Source organism: Rhyacophila brunnea, unplaced genomic scaffold (genome assembly GCF_057557595.1).
Source record: "Rhyacophila brunnea isolate RB1 unplaced genomic scaffold, BYU_Rbru_1.0 scaffold_4, whole genome shotgun sequence".
Classification (NCBI taxonomy): Eukaryota; Metazoa; Arthropoda; class Insecta; order Trichoptera; family Rhyacophilidae; genus Rhyacophila; species Rhyacophila brunnea.
Window position 1 is genome coordinate 20,163,389 of NW_028233068.1, and position 26,089 is coordinate 20,189,477.

General features: G+C 32.8%; 2 protein-coding genes across 3 annotated transcripts; one reads left to right on the forward strand and one right to left on the reverse strand.

The window, feature by feature from the left end:
• Positions 1-1,572: 1,572 nt before the first annotated feature.
• LOC147067062 (damage-control phosphatase 1-like) lies at positions 1,573-13,294 on the reverse strand. 2 transcript variants are annotated; one of them, XM_085953848.1, is made up of 9 exons: positions 13,107-13,294; positions 10,365-10,470; positions 8,860-9,080; positions 7,701-7,851; positions 7,426-7,609; positions 5,081-5,376; positions 3,028-3,205; positions 2,646-2,772; positions 1,573-2,518 (listed from the first exon to the last, which is right to left on the reverse strand). In XM_085953848.1, exons 1-9 carry the CDS (start codon positions 13,196-13,198, stop codon positions 2,464-2,466), a joined length of 1,410 nt encoding a protein of 469 aa, XP_085809974.1. In that variant the 5' UTR covers positions 13,199-13,294; the 3' UTR covers positions 1,573-2,463. The 2 variants fall into 2 exon arrangements, with proteins under 2 accessions (XP_085809974.1, XP_085809973.1); XM_085953847.1 differs by lacking the exon at positions 13,107-13,294 and adding an exon at positions 12,420-12,653.
• A 5,718-nt stretch (positions 13,295-19,012) lies between these two features.
• On the forward strand, positions 19,013-24,503 carry LOC147067063 (uncharacterized). The gene is made up of 2 exons (XM_085954327.1): positions 19,013-19,121; positions 23,010-24,503. Exon 2 carries the CDS (start codon positions 23,102-23,104, stop codon positions 24,338-24,340), a length of 1,239 nt encoding a protein of 412 aa, XP_085810453.1. The 5' UTR covers positions 19,013-19,121; positions 23,010-23,101; the 3' UTR covers positions 24,341-24,503.
• Positions 24,504-26,089: the final 1,586 nt, after the last annotated feature.

Genomic DNA, 26,089 nt, shown 5'->3' on the forward strand with positions numbered 1-26,089 from the left:
TTAAAATATCCTGACAATAACTTAATATTTACACGTAAAAGTGCCTTCTACTTGTAAATGCACTACTATTGCACTCGTGGTTTTTTCCTAAGAAAACAATTTAACAAATAAGAATAGCTTACAAAAACAAATTAACTAACCAATGAAAGAGGAAAAGGCTGCGATAAATACACAACAGTATATATATTATAACTGAGTGATAGGCGTCATCTAATAAGAATTATTACAGGGGATACCTACTCATTATCCAAGTCCCCGCAGTTACGAATTTGCAGGAAAATGCAAAAAAACTATAAAAACACAAGCGCAATAATAGCTCAGTCATCAACTGCCACTTTCAATCATTCAATCCCACACTCCTATGCTATTTCTGTCTTGCTCATGTGTCTTTTTCTTTTTTAAACGTGTCCCAATTAAACCCATTTGGTCCCCGTTTTAAGCGGAGAGCTTTAAGAGGTATTTTTTCGGTCCCAATTACCCTTTGATAACAAGGCCCCCTGTACAATAGGGGCTCAACCAAATTGTACCAACTGTCATCTATACAAACACACCCCCGACCACCTTGCTTCGAATCATATTCACTGTCTAGAATAGATTTTATCAGTAGCATGCATTGCCTCGTGATTCCAAGGACGAGGTCTCATTAAAATATAGCTTGCAAAAGCACAAATCGATTACAATTAATTTATCTAAGGTGTTTGAGACAACATATATACAATTTTATTATAAATATTGTAGTATTTTGATATCGTATCTTTAGTGCTCATGTGCTCCAATGGAGTAACCGCCACTTTCTAACGGAATATTTTATTTTGTTGGTTTTATCACCCCTAACCTTATCCATCACCAATCATCACATTATATAGTTAGTACACCACATTAACCTTAATACATATTATTATCATAAGTTTTTTATAGTGGAACAATTCTTTAGTAAAGGAATTAGGCAGGACTAGTGTGATTATTGCTACGGTAGCTGTGTATCATCGACAATACTTACAAGAATCAACAATATTGCATCACTGTCTCTTGCTTGGCGCCCCTGCAACTATACCTTTTCTGCCAAAACTATCGAACCTCACACTAATGTGGTGTTAATATTCCGAAATTTCTCAACATTATTGAGAGAAGCAAACCTACACATACTCAGCTCCTCAATATACGGAAGTAAGAATTCTTCAACAGTGTGTCATGATATTGAAATGTATTTAAGATATAAAAAGCAGTATTTTCCAATTTATTATTTATATTACAATGACATATAAATGGATGCAGCATATTATGAAGTCCTCATATCATGACACTGCTCACGCAAAAATGTCATTCTTTCATCAGCAGACCTCTACCTACATTGCAATATGACCGGGACATTCGGGTCCATGTTTTTGATGTATTCTGTTAACATGTCCACTTACACATTGAGATTTTGTATGTAAGGCAGCATTCTAGTAGAAGTCAATGATAGTGTGAGTGAAAATAGCGATTTTATCACATGCATACAATGTATTTTTACACGCTCAGTAATGTGGTTTTCAGGTACTACTGTACAAAAAAAAGCAAAAGATTTTTTTTAAGTTTATTGAATAAAAAACAATTTATGATCAACAATAGTATAAATTAATATAACTAAACAATAATTTGACGTGGATACCTTGTGTAACTATTATTATTTTTGAGAAGTAAGTATGTTGAATACAGTATGTATAAAAATCTAATTTTTAGAATATAATTCAAAATATTATAATATTAAAATTCACTTCATATTACAGTTGAATATAAAGTGAGATTTAGATTATAATTCGTTACACTAAAATTTCATACCAAATCATTTTCTAAGCTTGATGATAGTAATAGAAAAAATAGTTTTGACTCATTCATGTCGAAATAATGTAATCGCATACATACATACATACTATTATTATAGAGAAGGTCCCACAACCAGAAACAAAATTAATTTCCAAAATCCAGTCATTACTTGGTACAGTTAGGAGTTATACATTTTGATATAATATCTGTACCCGATAGCAAACTAAAAAGAATACTTTCAGGAAAACACAACAAATGATTTTTCAGCTACCTACTTTGATGTTTACAGAGAAATTCCGCTATGAATAAATTTTTAGGGTCAATTGACTCTGAAAGACACACATTAGGTGCAAAGGTACAGATTTTTTATTTTGCAATCATGTATTGTAAATTTTATCACAAAGTAAGAGAAATTCTTCTGGCTGCAGCAGTATGATAATGCGATAAATTAAAAGATGCATTACATAGATTAAATAGAATGGTAATCCATATTTGGATGGTTTTTAAATGTAGATGTAGATGTAAGAAGTCAAATTGTCACCATGATTATGGCATCTTAATGTAAAAAAATAAATAAATATGTGTTGCCATAATTTTTTTAGACTAGTATATGTAGTAAGCAATTCCCTAAACTTATCTATTAATTTCCCGAAGCTATCAGGATTCGACCAGATGTGACAGGATTATTTTCTTCGAGCAATACTGGATGATTCTGAAATCAACATCATGTAATTAGTGATCATTGGAAGAGGATAATATAAAACTAAAATAGGTATACAGTGTTACAGATTTTTTTTAATCAGGTCATTAGAGAAACTGTTCAATAAATTCATATTTACCCATAATCGCCTTTTTCCATCCACTTTTCATCTTTTAAATTGAGGTCCTCCATCTTGCCTTGGGGTAAACCGGATATCAGATCAGCTTTTACAGTCCTCACAGCAACAAGAGGTCCAGGAAAGAAGTCTGAAAAATTCGTGTGGTGTTTATATCATACCCATGATTATTTACATATTGTGATTTAAGGATGACCTTGGGATGTTCTGTCCAGTTGTAAATTTGAAGCAAGCAAATATTTTTTTATTTTTTGTTCAGTTATTATCATAGGTTCATAATTTTACTATTTAACAGTTTCTTTATACATACATTACAGAGTTTTTAAGGTAAAAACCTAGTCTTTATTACAATGAATGATAATATGTATTAGGAAAAAATAATTACCGTTAAGAGCATTTTCAAACGGAGTAGTAGGAGGCCAATTAACTTCAGCCATAAGTTTTCTATAATTCAGGTCTCCCTTGAAGAAAATCATTGCAGCTTCGTTCATACTTCTATACAATTCCTTGTCTACTTCCTTCATTTTGTAAAACTCATATGGAGTCGTCCAAAAGTTATTTACCTACAATAAAAAGGTATATAAGTTGCATAAAACCACAAATAGATCTAACCAAATCTTTTATTTGGAGCAGTGATGCACAACGCGTGGCCGGTGGGCTACATGCTATCGTACGCAAATATCGTGTGAAATTAAGTATTTGATAAGTAACTATAAAAGTAAAAATAATAAAATGTATGTCTAATCTGGTATAATAACATTATTTTTCAACACTTTGACTCAATGTGGCTTGTGAACAATTAGATAATGGATAAATTGGCTCTTATCTCAAATAGGTTGTGCACCACTGATTTAGAGCTATCAATGATAACTTTGTGTAGTATAATGTAGATAAGTAACGTTATGCTTTTTACAATCACTCTTCTCATGACTCAGACCGGATCTCTTTCAGCGGCGTTCTCAGCTAGGAGAACAGTGAAAAATCACAAGAACCCATGTTGTTAGAGTAAGGAGTGCTGTTTTTGGCCAGTGCAGTTTGAAACAAATCAATGAATGAGCTGGTGAATAGTCATGCTGTAGCTGCTACATTGCCATTGCCCGCAGATCCGGACTCATACGCTGCATGGCATCACGAACGCGGCGGAAGACCTATAGGTAAATGTTTTAGCCTTGCGGTGCATACTTGTGGCGCACACTCGTGGTGTACCACCTCATGAGAACCAAAAAAAACTTTGAACAACACTTTAACATTGTTCTGCACCAGATGTGCTGTTGACTGTATACTATACCATATTAACAAATGGCAAACATGGACGAATACAACCATCAGAAAATGACTACTAAAGTTTTCTAATAGGTATGTAACTATTAATCGACTCTCAAAAATATCAATCCCTATTGAAAAATGAGTAGTTACCATTTCAATGAGTAGTGAATATTTAATTAGATTTAATTAATGGGGCGAACACATTACTATCACGTTACGTGCTGTCATGCTGATAAATTTAGTTTATGGTTTCGTCATTCCACAATATATTTTGAAAGACCACTATCTATATAAATCCAATTATCAAAAGTAACAACTCGAGTAGTTCTTCGACTTGGGAAGAGGAGATCGAAACTGTTTGCTTTTGCAGTTATCGATCAACAAAATAATGAAGCGAAAAGAGCATGGGTCTATGAAATTATTAAAAAACAAGAAGCATTGGGTCAAGCAATTATGTGGGACAAATTTCATATTATGTAGTGCAATTTCCATTTTTATAGTGGCATGCTTTTATTTTTACAAAAAAACAGTTCTTGCTTGGTCTGTCGGTTGGTAATGCACTGTCGATCACCCAAACTAAAAATGATATCTTCGGTCTATAATTTTAAAATAATAAATTCGATAAGCTAACAACAACAATGTTTTACATTTGATATTTTGAATTATTATTCATGATTCATGGTAATTTAAATTAATTTTAACAGGTTTCTACATGTGCGTACGTCAAAATTACTAAATTTTTTTTAAAAACAGAACCCACCCAACCAGCAGATAATAGATAATATACATAAACACCAGATTTTTTTAATAGAAAATTCATGGAGAAAACCACTAAGAACACGCAGTGCGGTTATGACAGGAGTCGAAAATGTGTAGACCTGCAGAAAATAAAAACGTTCACTGACCCGTGCGGTTGATGATGTAGCGTGATACGCGTGAGGTGACTTTTTATTGTTGTTTTACCCATTTTGGCAGATTTTGCTGACAATATTCTTTTTTGGTTCAAAATGTGCTACGGAATGGGAACATCAGTCTGATAACATTTTAAATAGCAAGAAAAACAATATTGCAGACTATTTTCCTGTAACGAGAGCTTACCGTGAGCGCACGTGATGTGTTCGCCCCATAATATTTGTTTGTTAGAAAAACTGAGTCATTTTTAAATCATTCACCTGACAAGACCAAATTCCCTTCTCTACGTAGTCCTTCCATTTAGTGCCAAGTGCCTTCAGATTATTTGAATTTAACATGTTAGAAGCTCCAGTTTCTGACAGGACATCTTTTCTGAAATCCGCAGTAGAGCAGCTGTCAAGAGTCCAAGAGAAATCCCTCATCATGACATCGGAGACAAACCAAGGAATCGCTTTCACCCGAAATCTCACTTTAGAAGCGAGCTTCTTAGAAATGAGATAGTCAGCAAAGCATAAATCTACGTAGAGCTCATATCCTGCATTGTCGCAAACAAAATCTGAAAAATTAAGTAAAATATTGTCCAATTTCGATCATCTGCGCTTATGGTAGAAGAGGCATATAATTTCGAAAAACAGCATTAACCCAATCTTTACTCTCAACAGTGTATACAAATTATTATTTCTTAATAGTGTAATCCCTGTTGCCATTGCAACCATTCTTATGAGATCAGTAAATGATGGAATTCTGTTACTCAAGTCATTGACATTGTAATTTATAATAAAATTATGTGTAGCCCAGGGAACACAGAAATAGTGGGAAGTGCGTACCCTTTTTGGTATGATAGTAACAAGGTTTAATTCTAAGGAGAAATATGGGATAAACTTAAATAGATCTTAAAGAATATATTGTTATTTTCAATAGTCTATATGCATTAAAGTTTGTCACGTAACAGAAAACCGCATTTCATTTCAGTAATATTTGAGAAAATTTCGGATTCTTTGTATTTCAAGCATTTTATGGCCAGACTGTCATTGACTCATTTAGTGCTAACACCGCGACTGGCGCGTTTGGAGTCGTTAGCCATTAGATATAATTAACATGTTATTTAAATGTGGTAATTAAAAGGTTAGCAGTGATTGTGTTTTAAGTCAAGTAAAATACCATTTTTAGATATACACTATTTATTATCACGAAAAATAAATATTTTTTTAAATTCAGGTGTTAATTTTGTAGTTGATATTCTCAAAACTGCTTGTAAATGGGCATCAGAGATATTTGATCGTAAAGAATTTTTATTGAGGGCAAACTTTTTGGATGGAGGGCCAAATTAAAGAATTCAAAATGAGCGGCGGGCCGCAAGTAAAATACCATTGTTAGATATACACTATTTATTATCACGAAAAATAAATATTTCTTTAAATTCAGGTTTTAATTTTGTAGTTGATATTCTCAAAGCTGCTTGTAAATGGGCATCAGAGATATTTGATCGTAAAGAATTTTTATTGAGGTTCATGATCGAAAATGTTTGTTCACATAATATATAGGTTGATCCAAAAATAACGAACATTTTTCTTGCATAATCTTTAAGTTGATCGAATTTGTCTGAATTAAGGGCATTGTAAAATTTGGAGATTTCTTCACGACGATGCAATTCACTTAAATCAGTGTCACACTGCAGATCAATAATCTCAAGTTGTAGTTCTGTCGGTACACTATCAATATCTATTGAAAATGGATCGCGTACTATTGCTAAACTTGTCTCAATTCTCAAATCGTCATTCAGAGCTTTAATAATTTTACCATATTCTTCAAATTTATATTCTGATATATTCAGCAACTTTAAAGTTGGAAAGTGGTCCACGTTGTTATTCGATATTTGTCGAAGGAATAACTTGAGTTTTAATTGAAATCCATTCAAACTTTTTACCATATCATGGGCATATATTTTTTTTCCTTGCAACGCGTAGTTAAAAGTATTTAAATGTGTCACGATGTCCAACGTAGAAAATAGTGGTTACATAGTGTGAGACGAGACGCAAGGAAGACGTACTGAGATAATACATTTACGAAACAACAAATTCTTCAAATTTTAATCTATTGTCAATATTTTTTAAAAAATTATAAAAAAGTTATTCGTAATCAGAAGTACAATTAATGGTGGCGGGCCGCAAAAAAATACCCGGCGGGCCGCAGTTTGCCCCCCCCCTGATCTATGGTGACTGATATTGACATCTTGCTTTGGTTACTTCCATACTATTAATTGTGATCTTATGTGAGTGTCAATCAAAATGATGATACATTCTATAAAAAACGCCTTTTAAGGGTTGTAACATGAATGCAAGGGATTTTATTTCAATGTGGCCCTGGCCAATAAATCAACATAGCACAAGCATTTTACTACAAATGAATCTGTAATGCAAAATGACCTAAACCTAGACCTAACCTATTTTTCAGCCTCACTTTCATACATAAATAAATGGACTATCTGAAATAGATAAATTATTCTTCAAATATTTTGGGATAACCTATATTTCATATTTGGAGTAATAATATAAGATATAATATTGAAATGGTAAACTAGCGGGAATCGGGTAACTAAACTTACCAACGATGATCTCTTTTCCCTCAGCCTCCTGGGCAAACCGTTGCAGATCAGTAAAAACGAGATCACTATTGTCAATAATGAGATTATCTTGCCATAGATCAACCATAGTTATCGGATTTGTAGCTTGACTGACTTCAGTACCAGCAGATAATGACAGGTCACATTTGTTGCCCCATAACGTCATCTGTTGATCAAAAGAAAATACAGTAAACAAAATAACAAACCGTTATCAGCAGATGTGCACTCAAAATTAAACACATATCACTGTATTTTACCTTTAACAGCATGAGAAAATTATCTTTTAAATTGGAAGTGTCCTCCAAAGCTAAGGAAAGGTGGTCTGCGACGGAGCACATTGCTTCTAAGCTTTGCTGAAATGTTGTATCTTTTTGAATTCTGAACGGGTCGTAAGCTTGAAGGGATTTACTGGAAAAAAAAAAAATATTCTAATAATAAAATATGGTAGATTTTAATTTAACTAATTTTGGTTATAAACAAATTACTATGCATCCGATAGTGGCTAACTTATGTACAAATAATTCTTTGGTAAAATAATTTCTCCTAGGTACTTAATTTTTGTAATATGTAAATAATTATGTAAAATAAAAAAGGCCAAAAATTCCAAAAAATTAACGGTTTTAAATGAAGAAATTAATAGATTGGAAAAAAATCGTTTTTGGAAGTGATCAATCACAAGAACTTTTGTTGGCCATTTAAAGAGTATGGGTAATGTCACAGAAAAATTTTACATTTCATAATTGAGCTGTTAATGAAGCCACCGATGTGACAATTTTGTCAAAATGGTTTTTTTATATTTATTTTTTTCGACCATGTCTGATCCAAATAGGATCATATGGGCCTCCAGAGAGTAGAGGTTTGTATTAACAAATTTTGTTTTTTACGAGAAATGGATGTCAGCCACTTGCTCAACCTATTAGGTCCATACCCTAACCACCATACTATACCATACTCACACACAAATTGAAAAACAATATGTGTACATGCCAGACCCAGGATTCGAACCTGAGACCCACGGCGTGATAGTCCAACGCTTAAGCCACGCGGCCATCGTGGGTGTACTCTCTCTCTCTCTTTATATTTATTGTTCATTTATATTAATTACACTGCAGTTTAGTAAAGTCCTCGATGATAAAGAGTCCGTCACTACCTGTTATTTAGGTAAATCAAGTTATTTAGATATCACCTTATACAGTCTACCTTCATTTTGTGGTTATAAAACAGTTTTTTGTGTCTCCTGTAAAATTTTAAATTTGTCACATCGGAGATCTTCACAGTTCAATGACAATTTATTTGTACATTGATTTTTCAGCACCTAGTGCTTTTTATTATTTCATCTATTCATTTAGTTTCCTTCAATGTAGTCAATAAAACTGTGAACATCCACGGCAGACAATCATATTAAAGAGAACTAACGTGATCTGGAACGCCTCCCGTATTCTCCGGTAGACATAACATTCCGTAAACAGCCACACTGCCGTGAAATAGTAAGGATCCTGGTGATGCACTATCAAGGAGTTCCACTCATTGACATCCTCCCCCTCCACTGTAATAGGCTCCAATCTCTTATTCGTTTGGATTTCATTCTTTAGCTTAGACAAATACCCTATTGCTATTTTCACATCTTCAAAGGCAGCCTAGAAAGATAATAAAAAGAATTATGCTCTCACTTTTAAAACAATAATGTGAGATACATACATAGTTAAACTGTCAAATGTTGGATACCTATCTTAAGACTTTGACATTGCTTAATATATTACAGTAAAATAGAAAATAATCAGATCATTTTAATATCCTATGATTATGCAAACAATTTTAGGAATGGAAGTATTGATTCCTCTTCCTTCAGTCAAATAACTCAGTGATACGTATTTGTCATAATATGGCATACTACATTAATTTGGTGTATTTTATCATAATCAAATAATTTTTTATTCATTGCAACTATGAATACTGTGGTTAAATCAAATATTTTTGAATTCAGTGATTCCCAATACGATACTGCTCTTCTGGCCATAGTGATTGGCAGTGGAAGACTCAGTGTTGCTCAACTTATATGTTTTAGAGTCATTAGGAATCATAATATGATGTTAGAACAATCGCAAAATCGCGAAAAGAACATCGCATGTAAATGGTTTCTTTTCCAGAATGTGTCATTTTAAGTGGTGTATAAAAACAAATATCGAAATTTAAATAGATTTTCTATTCAGATTGAATTTTCAATATATCATTTCTTACTGATTTTATAGGGACTGATGAAATCTGTGACCGGCCATGAAATTGCATTTTACATTTTATTACGATTTCAATAAGTCAAAAAGATTCTGTACATTTGCATATAAGTACATAAGTCAAATATTGTACTACACACAAGCTTAATCACATAAGTTATCCTAGCTCTGAAAAGAAGGGTGGAAAAACACAAGCCAGACTTGTGATAAAAAATATTCATTTTTCTGTGTTCACAAAAACGTTTCTACTTACACAAAAATATATTTTTTGACTTATGCGATTTTACACCCCACCCCGGCCCGGCGGCCATAGAAGTATTATAAGCTCAGTAATTTGAAAAGGTTTAGGAATCTGATTTAGATAATGCATCATCACCATCATTATTCGCCAGGTTCGATCAAACCTGGATGAAAGCCTCCCTTAGCTCCTTACACTCTACTCGGTCACTAGCTCTCCATTGCTACTCTCTAAATTCACCAAACTTTATGAGTTTGTCTATCCAGCGGGTTTTAATGCTTCCTTGTGGTTATTTAGTGCGTTTAGGGTACCATGGTACAGCGATTTTCCACTCGCCGATGCAACATATCCAGTCCATTGCCATTTCATCTGTTTATACGACCTCTTATCAGATTCCGCTACTCGTACATAATAAATGATATAAATTTATAAAAAAATATTAATGTTCTCACCTCTCCGTACTCATTTGCAATCGAATCCCTAGCTCGTGACAGTTGGTCTATTATCTTTGTAACAATAATAGGCAAACGTTCCTTCACAGTGAAATATGCGAAACTTCTGCAATAGGAAATGTGATTCATTTGTTAGGAAGGCCAAGAAATGTATGTGAATGGATACTATGGTAAGTAATAAGAACACTGAGACAATCTAAAGGCTTAATTACATTGGCAGATGCGCAGGACCAACCAGATCCAACGATCCACGCCAAACGTTGTGACTAACGTCTTTACACTATAAACAATTACACGCAACGATTCGATCGCGTTGGTCCTTGCTTTTGATTGGTTTAAAATAAACATAATGTTGCTATTACTAAAGATATAGGTTGACCGAAAACTATTTCTTGATTGGTGGCTACACTGAACAGTTTTCCCTCGCAATTTGACGTCAAAACTCAGCTATCAAACATAACCTCGCAAGCGGGCAGTAGCTTTGGATATTTTCATACGTTCTTGGCAATCTTAGCTTGAATCTTCATGTATCGTGGCAAACGGAGATAGGATTGGTTCCAATTTGCTCACGATCGTTCACGATCCCGGAAAACCATAGATAATAGATTTTGGCAGACGATCGCGCCAGACGCAATCTGCCAATGTAATTTGAGCATTAGAAGTAATGGTAATTTGTGGTAAAGGACATTCTCTTTTCCGCACACATAGTGAAAGTATGATTTATTAGGATCACCATGACTAGATAAACATTGTTTGAATAGTCGCAATGTACTCATTTACTGATTTATTCCAGCATAAATAGTTAAGGCGATACTTCAGTGAAACAGCAAATAATTTTCAACTATAGGCACGACAAAATTTTGGTCTGGCTGGCAGTCTGAGAGCAAACGTCAAGGTGTAAATACGTCGATTTGTTTCGTGATGGCGACGAGGGTATTAATTCTTAAATCGTGTAAAGATGACTAAAAACGTTACCCATTTACTTTAAAAAGAAAACATGTCAATGAATATATTATTATTGTTACTAATAGAACAATAAACAGAACATTAAATGGACGGATGTTGGATTTATATGACAAATTACATTTCGTTCGGCATGCGTCATTTGCACCCGCGACCCACAATCCGCGCATCGCCTAGCCACGATCTTTTTAGACCATGCCTCAACTGAGGTATAGCCTTAAGTCTTTATAGTCCGTTTACACGTACATGGATTTACTGCCGACAGTACGTATTATTGCAGCCATTCAAAGTAAATGCAAGTAGGTATACACACGTATTATCGTGCAAGTTGCAAGACTGCACGTATGGATCAAAAAAGTTCAGCGGCTTCTGAATTTTCACATGATAGTTACAACTTGCATGATATCTGCGCATGCGCAGTAGAAATATAGTCGTGAATCTGGCAGAAAAAAAATGAACTACACCACGCAGAGCATTTTAATGTTTACAGATTTTCACAAGCTATCCGAACTTGCCAAATAGCGCAACACGACAACAATGCGTACACTAATACTCGACAGATATTCAGCACTTTTATGTGTAAACAATTATTATCGTGATAGTTGAAAATACACACTATCGGTGCAAGTAAATCCATGCACGTGTACAGGCACAAAATTAATCTTCTTCATTAAAGGAGCCTAAACATATGAAAATGAAGCATTAAAATCAAAGCCCATGTCTACTAATTTTCATAAAAACTCTGAAGAATGATAAGCTTATTCATGGTTTCTTTATTTTGTTCCAACTGAAACATGTTTCTGCGATTTTGATAGGCCATGGGTAAGCTTAATATGACAGAACACTTCAACATCTTTGATCAATACATTTATTATTTAAAATGTCTTGATTCATAAAAAATGTTAAGGTGCCTATATACCTAAATGCAGTTTGATATAAAAAATGTGTGTATTTAAAGTAAATATTATGTAAAATATATACCTACGAATTTAAAACAACCCTATTATTGTGTTTTTGAGGTTGATTGTCAATCTTTTTATTGAAATAACAACATTGTTTTTGATAACATAACCAAACATAAAGTAGGATTACCTTTTATAAAACCCTGAAAGTTGCACATTGTATGGGGTTACCGAATCAATTAACGGCATCTTTTCCACAGATTTGACTTTGGCGCCGGCGAACATGATCCTTTGCTGTTGCTCTTCGCAATTAACTTGAGATTTAATAAATCTTGTGACGTCCTGCAGCTGATATATTTTTTATTTTTATTTCATAATGTCAAAGTAATGTCAGGAAGACGGAACGAAATTCAAACGCAAACCTATCGATAGAAGGGAACTGCTTTACCGACCGATTTATATCTGCATAATATGCTACCAAAATATCCCCGGAAAATTTAAATGGACCAACAAATAATATTATGCTATAAAGTATGAACATTGTTTTATTATATATTTTTAGAAATAGCCTCTAGACGTGAATATAGGAAACTATAAAGAATACTAAAGAATTGAATCGCGAAATTATAAGTTTAATGTTTCGATCCAAAAATGAAACAGATTTCTACTATACCGACTGCCAGGAATAATATGAAAACTAAACTTGATGTAGTTTTCTTGGAAATTTTGATAATAATGTGCCTAACTTGAAAAAAGAAAAACTAGAGACAGCCGATTTTAAATATTATAATGTTATTATGGGTGCATTATGATATAATATCACTGCGGAGTGATTAAATAAATATTCACATGGAACAATTGACAATCGAAAACTTACCGCCCAAAAATGGCAGACATTTTCACACATCTCGGAGTGCGGATATTCATAACAGGCAACGAAGTGTCGACAAACCAATCGAAGGCTACCATTTTTGTAATTAATAATATTTGCTCACATTCAAGCGTGGTAGCTGAAAAAACGGCAAATATTTTCACAAGAACGGAGGCGTCAACATGAAATATATTTGCTATGTATCAGTCGACGCAGGTCCAAAAATAGTTCAGTCTATTTTGGAAATGAAGGACTATCAGATCCAACTACATGAAAACGCATATCTTTTAATAATGTTATCAGCCGTTTTATTGCGATCCAGTGCTCGACCATGATTTTGTCAGGGTTCTCAGTGCATCATAAGTCTAGTTTTGAATAGTAGGTAGGCACTGATGTCTGATTCTGTGAATAAATGTCAGGGGTTACGTTTTACTTTAATTTAAAAACATGTGGGTACTTGGATATAATGTATATTTTTCTTTTCATATAATATAAATTATAACTGTGGACAAATGGACGCAACAAAAATACAGATGAAAGTTTATTCAATACCAATAAATTGTCATGGGGTCACTTGCTTGATAATATATTTGGGAGTGGAACCGAGCCAGACGAAATATAGTAAACATCGATATAATAAACAGAACCGCTCCATAAAAGACTCCGAATTGGTGGGGACCAACGAATAAAAAAAGATTTTTTTTATTCGTAGGTTTTGATATATGTGTAGTTTGAGGGCTACTCTGGGCTACTCTGGGCTACTCTGGGCTACTCTCTTACTGACTCCATATTATACAACTATGCGGAATGACCAATAAACTGTTTATTTCCTAAATTTCAATGGTTTGTATTGATTTCTCATATTATATTATAATATCGAGAGTTTTCCTTTTAGACCAGTAATACGCATCATTTCATCATTCACCAAGGGTCACTTTATTAATAAGAGAAAATATCTAAAGTGCCACTGAGGAGTGTTATTTTTTTTTAACTGTCTCGTCTAAAAAAATACTTACAATATTATTTATTTTTATAGCAAAGTCGCCAGATCCATCGTTATATATCTCGGGAATTGTTAAATGCTTAAACATTTAAAATATAATAAAAAATATTACCTACCTATTATTATAAAACCATCCCAATAGCTGGGTTACTAATATCACGTTTAAATAATAAATTCCTAGTATGGACTCTGTAGCAAGAAGGAGAAGAGTTTTGCTTATGTTATTACAACGTTTTTCTTAGCTCGTATTCTTATTTGTCCGGTGATTCTTTGTCCGGTACAAATCTTGCAATCGATTTATAACTAACTTTCCGACGAGCTAGACATTTGAAACTTTTAGAATATATCAGAACACGATGCCAATGCATTTTTAATACTTTTAGCCATCTTTAAGTAGAATTGAATTCATTTTCAGTTAATTCTGTTCTGTATGAAAAGTTATTTCGACGCTATTATTGGTTGCTATGGGTCTGGGGTCCTAGCAACTAAATTATTAATATACTCTTACGTGCGTTACTATGGAAATCAATATGACAATATGTCAAAATGACATTTCAGTATTATTTCTATCAAGTACATTTTTTTTGATCGTTTAAGGGGGGACATGCTCGTCGAAGGTCAAAATTGAGTTTTTATTGTATATTCAAACCATGATCCTGGACACTCCTAAAACGTTGTAGATGATCTATTTATATAATTTTGAAGCCTTATTATCCTTTATAGTTATTTTAAACATTTGATGACTGCATGAAGTATTTTTGTTACATAAAATAGTATTCTTTTAAACCTCTCGCTCTAATGTTTTAGAATATAGTCATATTTCGGTACATAACTGTGCAGTGGTGTTAAGATTTTCTACGTTTATTAATTTTTAAACGCATTTATAAAACCATTAGCATAATTTATTACGAGATAATTTTTGTAAAATATTCACGATAAAAATTATATTGATAATCTCTGTGATCCCAAATTTGACAAGAATTAGGCATTTTATTATTCAAAAAATCGGCAAGATTAACACATTTGAAGATAATTTTAAAGATATTTAGTATAAGCTATGTCTTTGACCATTCAAGTGTGATAAAAATCTTATGAATAATGATTGCTTTATAATAATTATTGACCTAAGAAGAAGGTAGTGTTTTTTTGAAATACGCCATTTCTTTTGTCATTCCCTAGTGGTTAAACTACAACATACGGCCGTAGCCATAAAATGACAAACTATAATTAAAGTAGGGAGTAAAATTATGTTAACGCGCGTGTTTGAACATGTACCTAACCGAATTTTTTTTTATTTTTTTTTTAAACGGTACATGTTCAAACACGCGCGTCAACATCATTTTACTCCCTACTTTAATTATAGTTTGTCATTTTATGGCCACGGCCGTATGTTGTAGCTTAACTACTAGGGAATGACAAAAGTAATGGCGTATTTCAAAAAAACACTACCTTATTCTTAGGTCAATAATTATTATAAAGCAATCATTATTCATAAGATGTTTATCACACTTGAATGGTCAAAGACATAGCTTATACTAAATATCTTTAAAATTATCTTCAAATGTGTTAATCTTGCCGATTTTTTGAATAATAAAATGCCTAATTCTTGTCAAATTTGGGATCACAGAGATTATCAATATAATTTTTTATCGTGAATATTTTACAAAAAATATCTCGTAATAAATTATGCTAATGGTTTTATAAATGCGTTTAAAAATTAATAAACGTAAAAAATCTTAACACCACTGCACAGTTATGTACCGAAATATGACTATATTCTAAAACATTAGAGCGAGAGGTTTAAAAGAATACTATTTTATGTAACAAAAATACTTCATGCAGTCATCAAATGTTTAAAATAACTATAAAGGATAATAAGGCTTCAAAATTATATAAATAGATCATCTACAACGTTTAAGGAGTGTCCAGGATCATGGTTTGAATATACAATAAAAACTCAATTTTGACCTTCGACGAGCATGTCCCCCCTTAAGCTAGTCAAGTCAAATTTATATGATTCAACAGAAAATTTAAAAACGTTGTAAGTATATAAAAAGTTATTTTTATCTTGTAATTATTTTTTAATAACTTTTATCGATGAAATAGATTCTTGACTGACGAATATTCATATAAATATCTATTTCTAAAACAGTAAATATGTCCAAATTAATTTACGTTGGGATAACTTTCAATGGGCAAGATATTACGTTACTTTCCAGTTGGCAAAGAAGAGATAGAGCTCAGTTCACTTATCAATGCCAAATCATATTATTTAAAACGAAGATTTCTATTTGTAATTTTCATTGCTGGAATTTCACTTTCGCTGTAATTATTAACGAATTAAATTAAATAAGACTCGAATAAATTTTCAAATGTTTTTATTTATTTTTCAATATGAAGCTTGCAGTGAAGCCAAAGCGTCGAATTCAGATAGGTAGATACATACTTAATTCTTCAAAGTCAAAAGTTATTTGAATGTGAACAGGTAGGTAACTAATTAGATAAAATCAGGATTGAATTTAAAGTTAAAAACAACTCATATTAATAATAAATTATTTACTTAACAATGGATCTGCAGTGAATAAGTTTTAATACCATAGCGCAAATTGTATTGTCATTTTATCCCTAACTATTTTCAAAACTTGGCTACAGTTTCCTGTAGTTTTAATAGGGATCGGCAATATTTTCACACTTATGGCACATTCATTTTTTAGTTTTAATCACACAGCAACAACTGTTTAAGAAAAGATAGGGAGTCTAAAAAACTATAAATATTAAATGAATACGTGTATTAATTAAGGCTCTAAGTACCAAAAAGTAGTATTACCTGTGGTTACAAAATACTGAGTCATTGCAGTAAAATTGCATGAAGCAGACCTTTTGAAAAATGTGTTTTCACAGTGTGAAGCAATCTCGGCAGCTTTCATAATTTTAGGAATTAAGAACTCGCGAGTGTCAACACACCTTCTTCAGCCAATTTATATTGAATGCCGTTGACCACTGCAGTGGTATTTACACCATTATAAATAAAACACGCCAACGGACTTACAACGTTGCCAGATGTAAATATTTTGCTTTATTTTTTTTTACTTGCTTGAGACACTTAGACATGACGTTATTGGCGTTGGTATGTAGAAAATTTTTCTATAAAAATGTCAGTTTTTATTTTTTAGCACTTAGCGTCTTAATTAATACACGTATTCAAATATATAAATATTTAAAATATGAGATATAGAACAAACATGATATTTATTAAACGCAACCGAAACTGAATGAAAAAATGTTATTGAGGAAACGCAAAAATAATAGATTAAAAACAAATAGTTTATACAGCACTGTTTTTTTTTAGGTGTCTTGCATGGAGTATATCTTTTGTTTACCAGGCACTTTACTTAACCAGATTACATGTGGGAAACGACATTAATGTACTTAGAAGTCCCAACCCCCTAAATATAATTAGCCAGGAAATCGTGGTTTGTCTCACAGACCTGACAGACTTCACAAGGTTTCATTGGACAAAAACTTTCGATTCTGTCGAAAGGATCGTCTCAATCAATGTTTTGTCTGAAGACAGAGGTAAAATGAGTAAATCAAGTCAAAAATTGATCTGTTAAATCATCATAGATCTATCATATTGTGTTGATTTTTGAATAATTAGTCAACATAAAATCATTTATATTACGAGTAATACTTACCTATCAATATTCAATGTTGTGTTTTTCTTTCATTCAATAAATAATTCCCGATTTTTTAAAGAATGCTAATATCTTTTCCATACCTCGAGTTTTTTTATTGAATAAAATTAATTTATTATTTTTAAATTTAATATACAAATGAAATCGCACACTTGTAAAATCGATCAGGGATCTCAACAGAAGAACCAACAAAATTGCGTTACTGATTTTGCACACAGGTGCAGATTTTAATAAGCAGTACAGAGAATACATATTCGATTCATTATTCATAAGGACCCTTAGGCAAGACCAGGGCCACCACATTTGTATGTGCGATTTTTGTGGGCGGCTAAAAGATCTATCATTGTGTTTCATTTAATGTTAAGTATAAAAAATCACGGTAAAAACTACCTTTTACCGTATCACCAACTCAGTGTATTATAATACAATAAGGTAAATTAAGATTTAGTCAACTTCATAAAAAGATGAATGGTAGCGGGCGTGGATATACATTGACAGAAGTGGATGCTGAAGAAAGTTAAAGCCCACATAGGTTTGTAATGCTGAAAAAAAGAAAAAAATATTATGTCCCATACCTATTTTGAATAAAAAGGTAACAGTTAGTTGTTAATAAATATCGTCTAACTAAGTTAATTTGCGCCGACCTAACCAATGCTCTTATGGTTTACAGTGAGTTTACACCATATAATATGGGCAAACCCCACCCCGCGAGCCGAATTCGACCCACTGCTTCTTTTGGTCCGGCCCCGAACAATCCCAGCAAAGCTAAGCATAAGAAAAATTTACAAGTTTACGCGCCTTTGCAAGAAAAATCATTTTTCCTGGCGGCCGAATCTGTTTGAGATCAAATTCGAGATCTGTATTCTTATGTGAAAAAATCCGTTCCTGTTTCCAAGTTTCTTCATAACTTTGCACTTTTTCTACACTGATACATCTCTTTGTCTGATAAAATTATTTCAAATAATATTCATTTGTATTAATATAATATATAGTAATAAATACATAAAGATAATATGTAGGTATATGTAAAAATAATCTCAATGTCGCCCTAGGGCCGGAGTGCAATATTATGAAACGTATACTATACATGTGTTCTGCGAATTTTCATTAAAATGCGTTGATAAAAATTGACAAATTGCGATTTCGTCGAGTTTGATTGTGAGAGCCCGCTAAAGATACCAGTTTATTATTTTATCAAAATTGTTGAAGCGTCCATAAGTTGTTTTGAAGCCGTTCTGTGAAGTTTAATTTAATTTTGCAATCTGTGAATATTGTTAATACAGAAGATTGACTGTGCCAAATATTAGGCGAATTATATCTGAGGTATTTCTACAAGTTTATATTTTTTATTTTTGCTTGAATTTTACGGAAGATTTCATTAATAAAGATTTATAAATGAATGCCAGATTCAAAGTTTTTGTGATGAGGTATTCGATAATAATTTAAACAAGACATAGTAGCATAATAATGATTCATTAGTACAGTGACAAATAAAAAGAGCGTCATTTCGGGTACCACGGTCTAACTCCTTTCTCAAAATGTATAGTGCTGAAAATATTTGAATGAATCTGCTGTATCACGGCTATAATGATATTTATAAGCAGTATTTTTTATTGTGGGAAACTTTTTATTTAAATATTAAGTTACAGTTCAATGAAATTGATTTGTCTTATTTCAATAAGTTCAAGTTCAGTTAGTATGTAGATATCAGTTGACAACGTCTCTCGAAGGCACAGTGATTTTCAACCTTTTTTGTTGGTGGAACCACCACATTAAGAGTACTACAATCTACAAAAATACGTGTACATTCTGTAGGTTACCTACCACAGAACAGATTAATAAGATATATATGTAAAACCCATCGCCATGGACCAAGGTTTGATACCGGGTACTTTAATATGACGGTCAGGCCAAACAACCTAGTATATCAATGAAACAACCTAACTAAAACTGTCCTCAAATATTCCACGCGCGTTACATTTACGTCATTGCATTTACGTGACAAGCTTCAATATTACATTAGTATTATAGAGACGTAACCTGTGACGTGTTTAGTGACATAGAGGCCCGATAATGACTTATTTTGAGGGCCCCTACGATACAAAACGAACAAGCAAATTTTATTTTCCCTAAATAAATCGATGCGTTCAAAGGTTTTTTTTGTTTTCTTTAAATTATACAATCTTAAATCAAAATCTTAATATAAGTAAGTATATTATCTTATATACTTCCAGTAATAAAATTCATGTCCAAGGAATCTACTATCAAATATGTATAATTTAATATTGGAACTATCTGCCTTAATTTTCTGTCCCCAAGCAGCGAATGGATATTACTGATTTTAACATGATCTAACAGTGAAATCTAATTTCATATTATTTAACAAGCTACTTGCAGGTTTTCCTAATTCAAAATAAAAGGTTACGTACTTTCTTCCTATCTGTAACTACTAGGTACTAAACTATTTTTAATTTCATCAGATCTATAGAAACACTACTTTTTTATAAGCAATATATATTTTTATTAAAAATATGTATTATATTATTTTATATTAAAAAACTAAATATTTAAATTCAAGAGTTATGAGTAGTTAGTTATACATCATACCCATCCCAGGCGGAGCATATGCACACCAGAATTATACTGTTACTATTAAACTGCTTACAAAAACATGTAATGTTGATAAAGTATAGATACCTACCTATAATATTTCATTTACAATATTCATGCCTACGTTAAAATAGGTAGGTACCTACCTAAATGACAATTAATTAAAAAAATATATGAAATGTTAAAAAACAATTAGGCATTAGAAATTGGAAATCCGGTTCAGACAAAAATATCTGGTACAGTTCGGTTATGAGGAATACAGCGGCAAACGCATTTTGAAAATAGCCGATATACTGGATTATTTGTTAGGTTAACCTAACCTAACCTAACCTAACATAACCTAACCTAACCTAACCTAACCCAACCTAACCTAAGCTAAACTAACCCAAACGAACAAAATAATCCAGTATATCGGGTATTTTCAAAATGCGTTTTCCGCTGTATTCTTCATAACCGAACTGTACCAAAAATCTTATTTCAGCTGTAAAGAAAAAAAATGTTTATATTACTCGCCTCTAAAGTAGGTACTCATTGGACCTCATGGCCTCTTGTAGTGTTAAAAATAATATATTATTTTTATAAGTAGTTATTATGTAATTCCATTGTCATCCACATTTTATTATATCAGCAAGGACAGCAAGGCTATCGTTATAGGATTCATGCAAACACATTCTTTAATATAGTGATATATTATATTGACCATGTCCGATCCTGAGATGATTATAATATTATACGTGGAGGTTCGTATTAACAGATTTTTGTTTTTACGAGAAATATATGATAGCCACTTGCTCAACATATTAGGTCCATACTCTGGGTCCATATTAATATGTAAAGAAATCGGGATTCGAACCCGGGACCCACGGCATTATAAGCAGGACGCGTTAGTCCTCAAATATTCAATTAGCGCCACATAATCAACAAAATCAATAAGTACTAAATTTGATTGAAACAGTTTCTTTTAGATCATAATTTTACGTTATTCCATAAAAAGTGTTCACTGTGCTTGGTGCTTGCTTATTTCCTTACGTATGATAAAATTTTTCGTAATTTTATGAATTATGAATTCAATACGACATTGACACAAAAATGGCAAAAATCTGCGAACTTCTAGATTTTGGGAACCCACTGTTAAAAACATTTCCAAACATTTGAATTGTTATTTTAAAAAAATTGATAATAAGAAAAGTAATGGGTAACTGGTTCCTTTCTACAAGGCATGCTTACTTTTCACTCTCTTGAATCTCGTCGGTCTCTTCTTCGCTGGAAAGGAAAAAATTGTAATATTTGTTATAATGTAAATCTCATGTTGTGGACGTCTTGAATTTAGATTTCTTATGTCCACAATGTTTTGTATTCTTAAATAAAAATAATTAAACTGCTCCTGAGACATTCCCAGTCATAAAATAATGATGCTTCAAATCAAACGTAGGGTCCCGTGATCGCCCGATTAAGACCGGGTGTGGTGCGGGTCTGTGCAACCATCTGAGGCATCCATTGTTTGCTTTAATATTCTCACGCAGCATGTCTAAAGAACAAGGGCGCTGAAACTAACGAAATTAGTAATTATGACCGTTAGGCCATGCACATTCCATAACGACTTGTGGTTGCAACAGGTCGCAATAACTCGTAGGCAAGCACCCGTAGTAAGGTGCTCATCGGTAGACTCAAATTGCGGGATGATCTGGGCTTGGGGAATATTGCCGGAAAATGCGAGGGGGGGGGGTCCGTGGTTGAAGCGACTAGAAGCTATAAGTGTCTAGTAGCGGGATATTTGCGGGACTCAGTCAATAAATTAATATGGATATTTTTCGAAATCGATCCGACTATAGGCTGCACACTGCCTAGGGATCTCGCCATATAGGTGTTAGTATCGATTAAAATCGCGTTACCTTCGACACAGCGGAAATTTTCTTTGACGCCATCGGTTTGCCAGAAAATTTGAAAGGTGGCCTCGAAACAATTCGATCAAGTCACACAATTATTTAATTATAATTATACTTACGAAAAGATGCGTTTTCACGCGTTCACAAATTTAATATGAGCCCAAAGCATAACATAATCTTTGTAAGTAACATCCAAGGGGTCCATAACATAATAATAATATTATTATGTGTCATCACGGTCATCTTCAGTAATGATTATTTTTTAATTACTGAATGCGATTTTAGGAAAGATATACATTGATATTTTTACTAGGTAGGTACGTTGGTAGTTGGAACTTAAGGTTTTTTTTTAACGTGGAGGAGTGCTTTGTTTTTTTAGTCACTAAAGTCTAAACCACGGTGGCCGCGCGGCTTAATCGTTGGACTATCACGCCGTGGGTCCCAGGTTCGAATCCTGGGTCTGGCAAGTACACATATTGTTTTTCAATTTGTGTGAGTCAGGGTATGGACCTAATAGGCTGAGCAATCACAAGCTCCATTTCTCGTAAAAAACTAAATCTGTTAATACAAACCTCTACTCTGTGGAGGCCCATATGATCCTATTAGGATCGGACATGGTCGGAAAAAAAGTCTAAACCTACAACTGTTTTGACAGAAACCAAGATCTTTATATTATATCTTATATCACTAAGCTTTTTTCTCATTTCTTTTTCAGATATGATTTGCAACGACTATTGAAGACAGAAACACGAATTATAAAAAGTAATAAAGTGTAGTCATATTAATTTAGTGACAATAATAATAATTATGCGTCTGATTAACATGAAACTATTACTAGTTTTTGGATTTATTTTTGTGGCACATTTCATCGACTATTCAAATGCCGATGAAACCCAAAATAAAGCCTTATATAATTGTTTCAAGGATACAGATCAAGATGGTGGCACTTGTGAGGATACCCGAATCACAATCGGCGGAGAATTCTATGAATGTGAGACGGTCATTGTATTAAGCTCTCCTCCAAAACGTATCCTTGAAAGCAACGGGGAAGTTTTCTTTTCTGTTGAAGGAAGTACGTACAGAATTTACAACAATACTGAAGTTGAAAACATCCAAAAGATCATTCCACCTTCAGGCGAAGTTTCAGACAGCAATGGGAATTTATATTTTGGGGAAAGTGGAACGACATTTGTCATAGAAAAGAAAACAGGCAAGGAAATTAAAATTATTACCAGTGACTATAATGGATATAGTCAATACGCCATAGATAAAATTGATAATAAATTATTTATTCTGTCGTATTTTCCTGACGCCGATGCTGATAAAACTGGGCAGCTTTTCAGTATATCTACGGATCCATTGAATATCATAGATGGTACAATCAAGGCTGAACTTGTGAAAAATGTTGGAGATCGTATCACAGCTTTGGCAGTTCAGAGTGAACAACACTTTTTAATTCTAGGCATGAAAGAAGACAAAGGTGGTAAATTGATAAAATTAACACGCAAACGGTTCGATCCATGCTCAAAGACAGCCACAAATAAAAATGCTATTCTTGACATCATCAAAGAAATGCAAGACAAAATCGTCAATCTGATTGACACGGTTGAACCTTTTTCAAGTAACCGGTTTATGATCACTGAAAATATTCCAAAATCTCTGACTAGAGAAAATCAAAGACTTAAACGAGAACTTCAAATAACGAATGAGAAATTCAAACTCTTTTCAGCCAAGTTGGCCGGCATCACCAACAGACTACATCCGCCAGCAGGTTTCGCCCCCCAATATAGTCCTGGCCTTGCTGGACCCCCTAATTTACCTCCATTTCAAATCAGTAATAATAAGCCGCAAACCAGAACTACTAGACGACCAAGTACACTTGATGGAATGTCAATAACTGACGTGGCTGAAGATGTACCACTCGTTGAAAGTGACTTGAGTGACTGCGAGATTGAAAACCAATATTTGAAAATCGAAATAGAGACTTTAATGAAAAAAGAAGCGGAAACTCAACAAACTCTTGCTGATCTTTTGAGGGAGGTTTAAGACTTTTGCAACAGTGACAGTACCTACGTAGAATTATGGGACCAATCAATTTAATATTATAAAATAAAGTAGCAATAGTTATAGGTACATGTTTGAAATTTGGTAGCTATGTAATTTATTAACTATTTTTTTTTATTGAACGAATACAAGATTTAAAAATGTTTTTTTTTCCTTCTTTATTTGGAAGCAATTAAGCTCTTCTCTGAATGGAAGGCTATTCTGCTTTACAATGGTTTACAAAAGTATACATACATTTTTTTAACTACAGGCATAAATAGTTACATTATTAATAATACAGAATTACATTTTTGTTACACTATACACTAGACATTTACGTTACATTTTTGGAGAAATTCATGTACAATTTTCATAACTGAAATATTTGGTTTTGCCAGGAACGATTTAAAAATGTTACATTCTAATTATTGAACATACTTACATAATTTTGAAATTACTTCTGAGAAAATATATAACCAATAGAAAAAAATCTTTTTTTGGAAAAAAATACGACACCCAACAGGATTCGAACATAGACCACTAAAAAAATAATAAATTTACAAATGACATCTCTCTCCCGGTTAGACGGACGTGACGTATCGCTTCAAATAATTTGGTATATTTCACACACATAAACACAGGGCTCGAAATGGATCAAAGCGCACCAAATAATTACATATTATGTATTGTAATTTGTAACAAACACATATTAAACACAATGTCAAAACCAGTGTCATTTTATCACGTGACCTGAGGCTTTATGTGTAAAGTCTGATATGCCCTTAGTTTTCTATATATATAGTGTATAGGTAAAATTCATTCCGACTCTAGTGATAGCACAATTTTCTAAATAAAATTTGAATTGCGGTTGAGGCATTACTTTTTGAAATATATATTTTAGTGCCTGTTGTCTTTTTTCGTTTTGGTAATATTTATTATAAAAAGGTAAAGTTAAACAATTTTGTTGAGTAGAATTGAAGATGAACAAAATTCAAATTCAAGTACCTACTGTGAACATGCTCCTAGAACTTGTTTTCAATTATCTACCACAGCATACCTACCTTCAACATGCACCCTTCGCCACTGGTAGGTATAATCATGTGGTTCGGAGCTCGAGCTGTGAGAATTTTCGGAATTGGTTGAAATGTACTGGCATACTATTTTGTAGTGTTTTTGTGTAGAAACAGTACATCTATGTATTTAAATTAAACTTAATCTGAGGTTGGATTACCTAGAGGCAGAGCTTTCATCTTTGAAGCCACGGGTGCAAGTACGAATTCCGCGTCCGATGTGTTTTTTTTTATTTCAATTTGTGGCTGACATTAATTTGCGGACAAAAGTAAAAGCGAATTGTACACTTTGTCCGCAAATGTCAACAGGACTCCACACCAAGGAACTCAGAAATAATTATTATTATTATTATCATCTGTTCTGTGCCCCACACCTTTGGGTACTTTTGCGTACGCGCCCTATTCAATAAAGTATATTTTCAATGTCGGATTAAAAATAGAAATATTCACATACATTCCTAACTATGAAAATTGTATTGAAGAAATCTAATGTATTTCTTACATAGTTACGACGCTCATATATTATATTTTTATTAATAAAAAAACATAATTACATATTTCTAATTATCTGTTTCATTATATCAATGCTTTTACATATTTTTTAAAAAGACCATTAATACAGAGTTATTAACTATGAATTGTTATAAAATGGAACTAATAATATATATTTGTGATATATATT

Bases quoted from the DNA above. Each gene is read 5' to 3' on its own strand.
- LOC147067063 (XM_085954327.1), top strand. From the start codon at position 23,102: ATGCGTCTGATTAACATGAAACTATTACTAGTTTTTGGATTTATTTTT.
- LOC147067062 (XM_085953847.1), bottom strand. From the start codon at position 12,514: ATGTTCGCCGGCGCCAAAGTCAAATCTGTGGAAAAGATGCCGTTAATT. The intron at 7,852-8,859 runs GTTAGTTCTCTT...TTTTTTTTCCAG, and splicing joins CGGGAGGCGTTCCAGATCAC to TAAATCCCTTCAAGCTTACG. The intron at 5,377-7,425 runs GTAAGTTTAGTT...TTAATTTTTCAG, and splicing joins GGGAAAAGAGATCATCGTTG to ATTTTGTTTGCGACAATGCA.